We start from the raw sequence: 14653 nt of genomic DNA on the forward strand, positions 1-14653 counted from the left end.
CTGTGGACCATTCCTACCTACCTTTATAACTCTGTACGCTTTATCTCACTTTATTCTTCGTCACGCCGAACATCACTTGGCACCACCTATATTTTTGTTTACGTATTTTGTCTCTGCTACAGTAGAAGTTTTGTGAGAGCAGCAGCTTTTATTCATTGCTCTCCCCAGTGCCTGCGAGTGTGTTGACAGCCTTTGGGAAACACTGCCTTAGGTTCACACTAAATTGCTAGCTTGATAATTATGTACTTGGCTCATGCTTAGGTACTGATGTCTGGTGAGTGAGGTTGGTTTAACTTAGTTTCCTCTTCACATAGAAATATTGTACATGGTCTTCAGTACTCCATCCAAGGAGGTGACTATTGGCATATGTTGGGAAACTTAGATTGTTCCACAGAAAGATAGCTTTGTTGGAGTATGGGGATGCTTCCGTCACATCATTTGCCTGTGTACCTACAACTGCTGCAAAAATGGATGACACTATTATGTCATCCACTTGACAATTGTGAAAATACTAAAATCATTATTTTTAACACCATTAGGTTGACTCCAAGGCAGTTTGTAATAATTTTAATTCTCAAATCTATAGTTTTTACATATGATGTCACTTTATTTTTGCCATGCATCTGTGAAACTTGAAAGACAGGCATTACTACTTTCATTTTATAGGTGAAGAAGCTGATCTAGACAGATTTAAGTAATTTCCCCCAAATGTCAGAAATTTTGCTGACAAAAATATGGAATTGCTTACACACACACACACACACACACACGTCTGCTAGTGCCACCATTACAAAAGACCACAGACTGAGTGGCTTAAACAACAGAAATTTATTTTCTCACATTTCTGGAGAACAGAAGTCCAAGATCAAGATGCTATCCGTATGTGGTTCTGGTGAAAGGTCTCTTTTTGATTTACAGATAGCTGCCTTCTCACTGGGTCCTCACATGGCCTGTTTTCTCATATGACTGCAGAAAAAGTGAGAGCTGTGATGTTTCTTCTTTTCTTATAAGGACACCAGTTCTATTGGATTAGGGCTCCACCCTTATGACCTCACTTCACCTTAATTATCACCTTAAGAGATTTCTCTCCAAATACAGTCCCATTGTGAGTTGGACTTCACTATAAAACTTTAGGTGTGACACAGTTTAGCCCAAAATAGGCTGTAACCAAGGGACACTCATACCACTTGGAGGAAATAGTTATTTTATGTAGCAAGTCTGATTACCTATATCTTCTATAGCCAGAGAATATTTTAGTAGATTCTGTTCTGCAATGACAACAAAAATAATTAACAAATGTCCCAAACAAACTTGCTTTCCACTGAAGACACTTTCTCCTTTTCTAGAATATGTGCTTTTAAAAAAATGATATGTATTAATATGCCAATAATTTTCAAAATGTTATCTGGCTTGGAAAAGGGGAAGATGCACAGAGGTTGGGAAAGCCTAGATACAGTGCCCAGCTTTGTCTCGTCTGAGTGACCCGCAAAGGCAGTCACTTACCCTGTCTAGTTTTGTTTTCTTCTCTAGTCCTTTGCGTAACTCTTTGCATCTCTACAGTCTGCTTGAGCTTGGCTCAATTTACCTTTATTTATTGAAAACTACATATAACTGTGTTATTTCAAATATGCATGATCAAAGTAAAACTTTAAAATAAACATAATCATGAGTTAGTCCTGATTGTTTGGATATGCTTTTTTAAAAAAATATTTTATTTATTTATCTTTAGAGGGGAAGGGAAGGAGAGAGGAAGAGAAACATCAATGTATGGTTGCTTCTTGTGCAGCCTCTGCTGGGAACTGGCCCCTGGCAGGAACTGGCCTGCAACCCAGGCATGTGCCCTGACTGGGAATCGAACCTTGATCCTTTGGTTCCTAGGCCCGCGATCAATCCACTGAGCTACAACAGCCAGGGCTCTGGATATGCTTTTAATAAATCCCATATAAATTTCCTGAGAGTACTTTTTATATTATCTGAGATTAGCACAGAAATAAAACAAAGAAAATAGAAGATTCCGTTTCTAAAGCTGCTTTTTAATTATTTTACAGATCCTTAGAGTGTATTATGATCGCCTCCTGGATAATACAGACAGAAGTTGGCTTATCAACCACATTCAAGAAATTTTGAGAAGTTACATGAATGAAGATTTTCATGAACTCTTTCAGAGTTTAGATTTTGATAATGATGGAGTGGTGGAGGAAGATGACCTACGTAGCTTAATGTTTTGTGATTTCCACGATCCCAAGAGGGAAGACACCAACTACAGAGAAGTCACGGATGTTGATAATCTTCGGTTGATAGTAGAAGCTCACCTGGATGAATATAACAATATGAGCAAAAAAACCATGAACCTTGTCCTCTTCCGATTTGCCATGGAACACATCAGCCGAATTTCCAGGATCCTGAAGCAGCCCCGTAGCCATGCTCTTCTGGTTGGTGTTGGAGGGAGCGGGAGACAGTCTGTCACCAGACTGGCTGCCTACATGGCTGATTATTCAGTTTTCCAGGTTGAAATCTCTAAGGGCTATGGTAGCTCTGAGTGGCATGAAGATTTAAAAGTGATCTTAAGGAAAAGTGCTGAAGGTGAGATGAATGGTGTCTTCCTGTTTACAGATACTCAGATTAAAAAAGAGTCATTTTTAGAAGATGTCAACAATCTGCTCAATGCTGGGGAAGTTCCGAATCTCTTTGCATTAGATGAAAAGCAAGAGATATGCGATAAGATGCGTCAGTTAGATCGCCAACGAGATAAAACCAAACAAACAGATGGAAGCCCTATAGCTCTTTTCAACCTGTTCATCGAACGCTGCCGCAACCAACTGCACGTGGTCCTTGCCATGAGCCCCATTGGAGATGCGTTTCGTGTTCGTCTTAGGAAGTTCCCCTCTCTGGTTAACTGCTGTACCATTGACTGGTTTCAGGTATTGCCATGTGAGATTTTTTATGGGCTTTGAGAAGTATTGGTTTTCCTCCTCATCATGACCTGTTTTATAGACTCCCCCAGGAAAGTCTAGTTTTAGAAGAATTTTGTGGTCATTAATAATATATGATTTCATGAAGTTATAATACAAGAAATCATCATAATAGAAAAACATTTTACTACTAGTTTATACAGTCATTCACCTCAATATATCATAGAACATTTTAGGATAAATTTGTGTATCAGTCAGAGGCCTGACAGGAAAGGCAGAGCGCACTGGAAGGCGTCACTGAGGAAAGCTAAATGAAGGGACGCTTCATGGAGGTGTAGGCGAGGTCAAAGGAAATGAGAGGGGTGGTGGAGCCATCAGGCCGTGGCAGAACATAACAGGAAGCGGTTACTACCGCTGGATATACAAGGGCTTAGGAAGGAGAGTTCCTGAAGGTTGAAGCTGTGAAAGGACTGCCTGACAGGTACAGGAACCCAAAACCTAGAACTCAGCTCCTGCTAGCAAGGAACAGAGGTATAAATACTCCTGCTTCTCTCTTCTTCCACCCTCTAATCTCTTCCCATGAGCTAAACCCAACAGGAACTCAGCAGGAAGGAAGCCAGAGTGACCCCTTCTGTAGCAAACTTGAGTGTCAGGAAGCACAGAGCAGACAAGGGTGTGGGGGCAGAAATTTGTGGGCTGTGGTAGATGTCCCGTTAGTACACATAAGCATTTTTGACCTTGGGGAATTTACTTGACCCCTCTGTCGTTCCATTTCCCGCTAAGATTAATTATTTCATGCAAAACATATTTATTGGACCCTTGCTTTGTAGTGGGTCTTATTCTAAGAGATGGACATAAAGAAGAAAATGAAATTGACAAGGCTTCTTCTCTCCTCAAGCTTACACTCTACAGATAAATGAGCAAATAATAATGGCATCATACAGAGTAGCCTGTAGGGAATAAAAGAAGAAACACAGAAAACAGAGTGCCCATACTGAGAGGATCTGGGCAGAGAGAATAAACTAGTGAGGACAAGCGGCTATGTAGCTGGAATGAGTGGGCAAGAGAAAATGAGGGTTAGGAGAGCAGGGTGGCTAATTGAGGAGGTGGTGGTGGAGTTGAGGTCAGAAGGGTGGGAAGGACCAGAGCAGGTAGAGATTCACAGGTTGGATTTGGATTTTATTTTATGTATGCTGAGAAGTTTTCAAAGAATTGCAATTTGGGGAATGTGACGTCGTTACCAAACAGCCACCGGGGTCCTGCTGCCTGCGGCCACCCTCCCAGGGGTGTCCAACCCACAGCCTGTGGGCTGCATGCAGCCCAGGATGGCTATGAATGCAGCCCAACACAAAATCATATTTCTACTTAAAACATTATGAGATTTCTTTGCGATTATGTGTCATAACAAATTTAATGTGTGGTGCAGAGACACCAAAAGGTTGGAGTTAAAATTCCAGAGGCAAAGGATTGCTGATAAAGGAAAGGAGTCTTAAGGCAAAAGCTTCACAATTTTGGAATAACAAACAGCTTTTCACATGCATTAGTCACTTAAGCCAATCAATTGAGGCTGAACGCTCTAACTCTTTAGTTACAGCTTTAACCATTTAAACCTATCTATTAAAGTTAAACTCTTCAACACTGGAGTGCTAGCATTCCCCGTTGATGTTAATGATCTTATTTTCTATAGGGCCAGTTTACAAACTAACATAAGCTACAAAACAACATAAGATACAAAAGCCACACAATTTTGGAATAATGGCAGGCTTCTGCCACAGAGGCCATTCCCTCTGGAACACCCAAAGAATGACCCTGCCATCCTCTGCCAGGCCAGCCTGAGCCTTTGCTGCACCTTGAGTTCCTTCCCAACCAAGATACCACCCATTGGGAAACACCAGCAGAGGCGGCCATAATCATCGAGGCAGCCTCAAGGAAGAAGAGAGCCTGAGAGCCAGCAGCCGGCGCTCCCACCCACCCCGAGAGCTGGGGAGTGTACTTTTATTTCAAATCATCTTGCACGTGATTCCAGGCACTCTGGAGGGGGTCAGCGTCTCAGCCAATCCCGTCCTAGACTGTTTACCGTTGTCTTGGGCAACCTTCTCCTACGGCCCCCCGTACTCCTTCCTAGTAATCTGATCAGAACTCTCTGTATCAACATGACCTGATTTATATTTTGAAAACATCGTCTGTCAGCTGTGTAGAGCACACAAGTAGGGAGACCAGTTAGGACACTATTGGAATATACTAGGCAACTGATAACAGAGGTTTGAATTGGGATGTAAAAAAAGAGAAAAAGGGAAAGGGATTGGAAGCTATTTTAGGGGTGGTGCCTGTGTAACTTGCTTATGGGATTGATGCAGGGTTAAGGAAGAAGAGAGAGACCAAGGATGATTCCTGAATTTTGGCTTGAGCACTTGGGTGGATGAGGTGATGTTTACTAAGTTAGAGAAGATTACAGCTATTTTGGGAAAGATAGGAGCCATGTTTTGGACTTGGTGAGTTTGAGATGCCTCTAAGAGAAATGAAGGAGTTAGTTTTATGTGGTTCTGGTGTTTAGGAGAAAAGATGACATTCACCATAAGTTAGGTCCATTTCTCTTTCTTGCTCCCGCGATATTTACAATTTCTCTAAGCCCTAAACAAACCGCAGAGTTAATTACAGGCACCAGCTGCCAGCTCCCTGCCCTGTCAGTGCAGGAACCTGGGGGAAGTACCTCATGAAAGCGTTTCTCCTGAACTGTCCCTCGTGCGTTTCCCTTCATTCTTAACACCCATAACTGTAAAGGGCTACAGTAGGAACAGACTCATGTTAGTAACTTTGATCAAGTGCTAAAACATTTGTGATTAAATTTAGCCATGGCCTGAAGATGCACTACAGGCAGTTGCCTCACGCTTTTTGGAAGAAATCGAAATGTCAGAGGAAATACGAGATGGCTGTATTGACATGTGTAAAAGCTTCCACACTTCTACTATAGATTTATCAACATCCTTCTATGTTGAACTTCAAAGATACAATTATGTGACTCCGACCTCTTATCTTGAATTAATCTCTACCTTCAAACTGTTGTTGCAAAAGAAAAGAAGGTAAAAATGAATTTTTATATTTTTAAGTATACTACAGTGGTTTTAAAGTATTTGTATATGCAAAATGGTATAGTTATGATGTAATAGAGATTTATTTCATATATATATATGAAAATATATATATAAAAAGAGAGAGAGAGTTTTGTTAAACCTTTAAGTAATTTACTACACAAACATGTTTTTTATGGTAGAGAGTGGGTCTTACTCTTTTGTATAGTGCATTGCCTAACATACCATAAATATAAAATCATGTTTGTTGAAAGAATGAAGGTATGCCCACTCAAAGCTGTGGTAAGCCTGCAAGATACTTTGACAATGATATTGAGTAAATGCCACTAGAGAGTAATTTCACTTTGATTATAGATAAACCTTCTCTCTAGATAGCAAACAGCTGAAACCAAGAGACAGCCACTCAGTGTCCCTAGTCGGCTTTTCTTCTTCAAATAAACTCTCATTTGAAAATTTCAATATAAATATCAATAAACTCATGTACTATGGAATGTGTCAGTGTGAACTTTCTAATGTTATTTAGGATGATTTTTATATGCAGAAAAGTTTTTTCAAAACATTTCTTTGGTTCTATACATTAATATTCAATATGCATATTAAAAGTGTAAAAACCTTAAATTAAGCTAGAGAGTTAGCAGTTTAGAAATTTTAGTGATCAGGAATTTGAGTTCTGCGGGTTTTCTCGACTGCACTGGCCAGGATCCTGATGGATGGGCAGCCGTGAGGGAAAGTGATCAGCTTCTTCCATCCAAGATGGCAGCATAGGCAAACATGGCTTGTTTCCTCGAATAACCACATCAAAATTACAACTAAAATGTAAAACAACCAGTACTCAGAACCATCAGAAATTGAGCTGAATTCTGACAACTACAGAACTAAAGGAACTATATCCATCCAGATTGGTGAGAGGGGTACAGACGTGGAACAGGCTGGTTTCACAACCATGTGTGGTGGAAAAAATTTCAGGAGGGTTACATCCAGAGCAAGGAGTCCCAGCCCCACACCACACACCCCGGCCAGGCTTCCAGTGCCAGGAATATCAGTCCCCACAATTCTTGGCTGCAAAAACCAGTGGGGATGGAGTTGGTGGAACATAATTCTGGAGCCTCAAGTAGTTCCTCTTAAAGAACCGAAACGTGGACTCACCTGCTCAGACTCACTGTCCCTCAGCTCCAGCACTGAGGTGGCAGCTGGAAAAGCACCAGTGGCACTTCAGGGGGAACCTGAAGTGTGGCTTCAAGGTGAGAGGAGGCCACTGTCCCTTTTCTAAACCCACCTGCTGCAGAGCCATGGGGCTGGTAGACGGATGCCATTTCTGAGACTCCATTTACCTGGCTAACACTGTTTAACCCGCCTTGGAGATCCCCTGAGACTCTGCCCCATGCAAATTATGGGCCCAAACTAGATGTTTCGCCATATTAATGACTGGTCTTGGCTCATACTAAGCAACTCCTAAATCCTCTCAAATAAGCAACAGCGGGCCTCAGTGAGCCCCAGGCCTGGCACTAGCAGCAGCCAACCTAGATTCACAGCTTGACTTTGCCTGGGAATCTCCAAGCCCAGCACAAGTAGCAGCCATCTCAGATTGCTTTATAGCTCAGACAGGATGGCCCCAGGCAACACAGAGGTGGGGCCTGACCTTGGCCTGCACAACCTAGGAAACCCCAGGGCCAGCACACCCAGTGAACAGCTACAGACCATGTTGGAGCACCGCCACTCTACCCCTGCACAGCTGCTCCTCCCCGAAGGGCAGAGGTTGTGGTGAGTGGTCATAGCCAATCCATGCAGGTGACCGACATGGGTAAATCTCTCCCATTGATCTACCAACAACAACCAAGGCTCAAGTGCAGAAGAAGGCTGTACTCAGCTCACATGAGAAGCACACCTTGAGGACCCAGCTTGAGTGATAGGGGAGGCTGTGCCACTGGACCCTACAGGACATCTACTACATTAGGCCACACTACCAAGACATGGAGTCAAGGCAGCTTTACCTAATACATAGAAACAGGAAGGCTGTCAAAATAATGAGACAAAGAAACATAGCCCAAATGAAAGAACAGAACAAAACTCTAGAAAAAGAACTAAACAAAATGGGGATAAGCAATCTATCAGAAGCAGAGTTCAAAATAATGGTTATAAGGATGCACAAAGAACTTAGTGAGGACCTCAACAGCATAAAAAAGATCCAGTCAGAAAAGAAGGATGCACTAATTGAAATAAGGAACAATTTACAGGGAAATAACACTAGAGTGGATGAAGCTGAGAATCAAATCAATGACTTGGAACATAAGGAAGCAAAATAACCAATCAGAACAAGAAGAAAAAGAATCCCCCCCAAATTAGGGTATTATAAGCAGACTCTGGCAAAACTTCAAGAGGTCCTACATTTGCATCATGCAGTGCCAGAAGGAGAAGAGAAAGAGCAAGAAATTGGAAATCTATTTGAAAAATAAGGAAAGAAAACTTCCTTAATTTGGTGAAGGAAATAGACATGCAAGCCTAGGAAGCAGAGTCCCAAACAAGATGGGTGCAGAGGCCCACTCCAAGATGCATCATAATTAAAATGCCAAAGCTTAAAGATAAAGAGGGAACCTAAAAAGCAGCACGAGAAAAGCACTTAGTTACCTATAGGGGAATTCCCATGAGACTGTGGCTGATTTCTGAAAAGAAACTTTGCAGGCTAGATGGGAGTGGCAAGAAATATTCAAAGTCATGAAAAGCAGGGACCTGCAGCCAAGATTGCTTTACCCAGTAAAGCTATAATTTAGAATCAAGGGGCACATAAAGAGCTTCTGAGATAATAAAAAACTATGAAGGAGCTCATCATCACCAAACCATTATTATATGAAATGTGAAAGGGAATTACTTAAGAAAAAGATCAAAACTATGAAGAATAAGATGGCAATACATATCTATAAAAAACTGGTTCTAAAAAACAACTGCTCAAACAAGAAGAACAGTGACAGGATCATGGATACAGAGAGCGTTTTGATGGTTGCCAGATGGGAGGAGATACGGGGAATGGGTGAAGAGGTGAGGGGATTAAGAGGTACAAGTAGGTAGTTACAGAATGGCCATGGGGATGTAAAGTGCAGTATAAGAAAGGGAGTAACCAGAGATCTTATATGCCTGGCCCATGGACATGAGCAATGGTGTGGGGGAGTGGGGGGTACTGGGTGGAGGAGGGCAAAGGGGGAAAAATCAGAACAACTGTAATAGCATAATAAATCAAATGTAATTATTTTTAGAAAAAGAAATTTTAGTGATCATCTTTAAGGGGCCTTCAACGAACATTTGTTCATATTCAAAAATCTATTTAAACATATTTTATGTTGTATTTATTATTTTAATATATTTTCATTTTCCTTTCAAGATCTGATTTAATGAATCAAACTTTCCTACTTAAATTATTAATTAATCTAATGCATTAAATATATACACATGTTGAGCCTTAAGTTCTTTTAAATGTTTGAATTTATCTATAAAGTTAATGAGATTTTTACTTAAAAATACAAATGTAACTCTACTGCTCAATTACACAATTTAGATTGCAATACCTCTTTTATTGAATACATTTGACATGTAGCATTGTGTAAGTTTAAACTTGTTTCTTTGATGCATTTAATATTGTAATATGGTTGCTATGATAGCAATATTTATCACATTGCATAATTACAGTACAATGTTATTAGCTACATTCATTGTGCTGTGCATTAGATCTCTAGGGCTTTTTTACTGTTTATTACCGTCTTGTCCTCTCAAACACCATCACTCTTACTGCCCTCACCCCGTCCCTTGGTAACCACCCTTATACTCTGTTGTTTTATAGGTTTGACTTTGTTTAGACGCCACATCTGTGATATCATACAGAACTGTCTTTCTCTGATTGACTCACTTCACATACTGTGCCCAGATCCATCCGCGCTGTTGGGGATGTCCTCCTTTCTCATGGCCGGATCATGTTCCATTATGGGGTTTATGTTGGAACTACAAGGCTAGTCTGTTAAGCTAACAGACCAAACTTTTAAATAATATTTTAAAAAATACTTAAAACACCAGGTGTGCACAGATTCCTTGGCAGAAAAACATTAAGGTTATGAGTTTGATTTTTGCTTATATTTCTAGTTCATTTTAAATGTTTCTGTGGTTAATTCATGATCTCAGGCATTTTTGAAGCACCTTTTCTCATATCGGCCAAATGCTACCTGGATCCAATAGGATACTTTCTTCTTCCATCTGTGTTTGTGGTGACTATGGCAATGCCTTCCGCAGCTGGGGTGTCACAGCTTTTCCTATTCACAGTGGTCCACACCCTCGCATTTGAATTATACCACAGGTAGTTTGTCCATCCGCCTAGTGAAACCTGCAGCTTCCGTCCAAGATTGCTGCTGCATGATTTGGCTGAATTTTGTTATATTTTTAGCTCTCAAGATAATTGTCTTTCTGTGTTGATCTTATGATCTTTAACTTAATGGAATCTTGCTTTTTTGTTGTTGTTGTTCTTCATATTTTCCCATCCAAGAGGGTCAAAAACTCTTAGAGATTCTGATTAAATTTCAGACATCACTATGGCTTTGTTTGATTGTATGCTCACAAATTTAAGGCTGTCCTAACTGGAAGAAAGATTATAAAAATGAAATACAAACTTATAGGAAGGTTGAAAATAATAGTTTTCTAGGCATTTTTATATATTCTTATTTGTTTTTCAAAATTTCCTCTGCTTTTAATTCTTCTTTACGTCCACTAGAATTCCCACCCTGCGCCCTGTAATTACGCTAAAGCCTTCGGATCATTTGCAGTCAGGTTGCACTGTAACCTAGCAGTGCGTTAAGTCATCTGTCAGGAAACCAGTGGTTTAGCTGGCAATGCAGCACATGGAATGAACAAAAATGCAGACACTGCAAAAAAAAAAAAATGCAGACACTGCTTCATGCTAACAGGAGTGAGACCTTTCCCGTGTTTGCTCCACTGGGTTTCAACTGAAATTGAACGGGATTATCTGGTAGTATGCATCCAGTATCCTCAGTTCCCATCTCTGTCAAATATTTTGCTAACTCAGAGAAAATAATTACTATTTGGGGGAACAAAAATATGGTGTGTCCTCACTTATAAATTGTGGGGGGGGGGGTTGCACCAGAAAGAAAGTGTCGAGTTTCATTATGTACCCTGTTTGTCACTTTTGCCTTAATAAAAAATTCCTATTTCAAGATATTGAGTACATCTTAAAAATGGTTTGCCACCTTTGGCAGCGTTCATAATAATACGTTTGAAGCACTGAAGTCTATTTGAAAGAAATGATTATCAAAAGGTTTTAAGGAACAATAACATACTGGAATAAACTTCCCAACTAATTATGGAAGCATCACATTAATTTGATAAAAGAGGCTTCTTGCCTCACACTTTATGTTTTTGAATTTCTGTTATATGCCTAGACATTGTTCTAGGTGCTAGAAATTAAAAAATGAGTAAGACATACTATCTGCTCTTCAATGCACACAATCCAATTTTCTAGAGTTAATATTTTCTGGCAAGTTGTTAATGTATGTAGAGATTTTTCAGATCACTCATTTAGTTATGCCTTAAATAAAACCTGATAAGCTCAAGAACACTTAATATTTTTCCTTGAAGTAGGGTTCAGAGCCTGAGGACTAACACTGTGTTATCTGTGTGCTTTCAGTGAGGTGATGAAAATGAAGAAGAGGTACGAAGTGGGTTTGGATAAACTGGACTCGGCCGCATCTCAAGTGGCCACAATGCAGACTGAGTTGGAGGCTCTCCAACCTCAGCTAAAAGTTGCCAGCAAAGAGGTGGACGAAATGATGGTAATCATTGAGAAGGAGTCTGTGGAAGTTGCCAAAACGGAAAAAATAGTGAAAGCTGATGAGACGATAGCCAATGAACAAGCGATGGCTGCGAAAGCCATCAAAGACGAATGTGACGCTGACCTGGCTGGGGCCTTGCCGATATTGGAGTCAGCACTCGCTGCCCTGGATACTCTCACTGCACAGGTAAGGCGGCCACACACTGGCTAGGAAACATGGGATCAGAGCTCAAGGATGTACTTACATTGTGTGCTACGGCCTGTTCTGTCTCTCCAAATTAGTCTCCACCATTAATGCCGTTAAAATCATCTTCACATAGGCAAAGGATTCCCTAATTCACCAAGTAAATAAGTAAATAAATAAATAAAAGAAATACATGTGCATGACTAAGACAATTTTGAAAACGTAAAAAGCTTCCCAAATGTTGCAGCCTACTGTAAGACAGCTGTTACTTCAAGAACTTTGCCAAACAACTGCGATCGTTGATGGGCTGATGTGGACACCAGCCTGCAGTGTTCGCATCATTATAGAGGAAATGAGACATTCACATGGACTACCAAGTTCGGTGTAGGAAAAGGGACAGCATGTGTAGGAAAAGGGACAGCATGGCTTCTCTCTCAAGGGAAGCAATAGCCTTGGCCCTTGCCAGGACTGGCCTTTATTGGGTTTCTCTCCACACTACATGACGGTCCTCATTTATTATGTACAGGTTGCGTTAGGTGGGTACCTTTTACAGAAAACAAAGGAGCCAATGCCGCTAATCACATCACAGAAGAGGGATATTTGCAAATGGAAAGGGCAAAAGTGGCTGGATGGGTTACACTCATCCTTGGAAGGTTTAGCATGGATTTTAGGAAGTTATTTTGCAGTGAATGTTTGCCACAAGTCCAGGTGAGGGAGTTTTTAGCAAAAAGCAAGACTCAAAGTGGCCCAGGCACATTGCAGACCTGATTCCCCACTGGAGAACCTATCTGTGGGTGTGGGTCCTGTGCATCTCCAAGTGGGAGCTGGGCCCATGCCACGCAGAATGGTCTCCCACAATGGGCATAAGACCTGAATGTATATTTTGATTCTAAGGTGTACCTCTTTCATATTTAGGCCATGTTGTAATTGGGGTGCACCTCACAGTAGATGTGGCCAAGTACAGTTGTGTTTCAGTGTCTGCGGGGCCCTGGTTCCAGGACCCCCTTCAAACACCAAAATCTAGAATGCTCAAGTTCCTTATATAAAATGGCATAGTATTTGCATATAACCTATGCACATACTCCTGTACAAGTTTAAATTGTCTCTAGATTACTTAAATACCAAATACAATGTAAATTCTATATAAATAGATAATATTATACTGTATCATTTAGGAAATACTAACAATCCACGATTGGTTGAATGTGTGGGTGTGGAAGCCATGGATATGCAGGGCCGACTGTATTGTGTCAATATTTGCCAGTGGGTACTTTTGTGTGTGTGATATGTAAAATAATAATATGTCTTATGTTACATTTTATAGTAGCATGTATTAAATTTGATTAAATGTTATTAAATGTTAGAAATTAAATGTTAGTGGTATTAAATGTTAGAAATTAAAGTATGAAAGGGAAACATTTCAATTAAGAAAGCAAAGATGAATTTTAAAAATAAATATAGTGGGAGAATCTTGGCTAAACTGTTGGGTGGGTCAAGGGAGAGAGGGTCAGAACCTTTCTTTATAACTTACTACGAAATATATTTCAGATGGATGGGAATTTAAATATGAATAGTTATATTAGTACAAATTAGAAATGTAAGTCATACTTGTAATCTCTAAATGGACTAGAATCTAGTATTTCTTAGGTATGAGAGAAATCAGAAAAAAACTAGGCAGTAATGTTTATATTGTATAGGACCTGGATATTCTTTTGTATTTTTAATAATTAGTAAAGTTTTCCTAAAAGCTATAAATTTTAGGGTGGGGAGAAAATACAGACAACTGTAACTGAACAATAATAAAATAATAAAAAATATATCAAAAAATAAAAGTTATAAATTTTACCTGGCTGGCATAGCTCAGTGGATAGAGCGCGGGCCTACGAACTACACGATCACGGTTCGATTCCCAGTCAGGGCACATGCCTGGGTTGCAGGCCAGTTCCCAGCAGGGGACACACCAGAGGCAACCATACATTGATATTTCTCTCCTTCTCTCCTTCCCTTCCCCTCTAAAGATAAATAAATAAAATCTTTAAAAAAAAGTTACAAATTTTAGTACCTAAAAACCAACACATTTTGTTTGATATAAACACTATGGACAGAAGTTTAGAAATATGGGGGAACGCATTTGAATTATATGGCAAACAAAAGATTAACATTCTCTGTGTAAATAGGTCTTGTAAATAAATAAGAAAAAAAGTAGCTCTGAGATCAGATATAAAATGATATAAGGAAATAATCCACAAAAGTGCAAATACAAATAGTCAATAAACATATGAAAATATATCTTACCTCACTTGCAGTTAAAGAAGCACAGATTAAAATAAAGTTTCATTTAAAAAATATTTATTTATTTTTTAGAGAAGGGAAGGGAGAGGGAAAGGGTAGGAGAAAAGTATCAATGTGTGGTTGCCTCTTGCATGCCCCCTACTGGGGACCTGGTCTGCAACCCCGCCATGTGCCTTGACTGGGAATCAAACCAGTGACCTTTTGATTCACAGGCTGACACTCAACCACTGAGCCACACCAGCCAGGGCTAAAATAAGATTTCTTTGCCAGCAGAATACCTACTGATGTTGCTAAGGATATGTGTAGTAAAACAGGCACTCTATTTTTCTGGAGAGCAGTTTGTCAATATGTGTTA

At 40.1% G+C, this 14653-nt stretch overlaps 1 protein-coding gene across 1 annotated transcript in view; it reads left to right on the forward strand.

Moving 5' to 3' along the window:
* Positions 1-14653, forward strand: part of DNAH7 (dynein axonemal heavy chain 7) — a 219634-nt gene that overhangs the window by 125905 nt on the left and 79076 nt on the right. Inside the window, exons 41-43 of the mRNA XM_037043723.1 lie at positions 2049-2921; positions 5763-5992; positions 11679-12009. Of these exons, the coding sequence (XP_036899618.1) occupies positions 2049-2921; positions 5763-5992; positions 11679-12009 (1434 nt within the window). The remainder of the gene's footprint in view (positions 1-2048; positions 2922-5762; positions 5993-11678; positions 12010-14653) is intronic.

This window comes from Sturnira hondurensis, unplaced genomic scaffold, assembly GCF_014824575.4.
Source record: "Sturnira hondurensis isolate 20B ecotype Veracruz unplaced genomic scaffold, ASM1482457v3 Scaffold0004136, whole genome shotgun sequence".
Taxonomy (NCBI): domain Eukaryota; kingdom Metazoa; phylum Chordata; class Mammalia; order Chiroptera; family Phyllostomidae; genus Sturnira; species Sturnira hondurensis.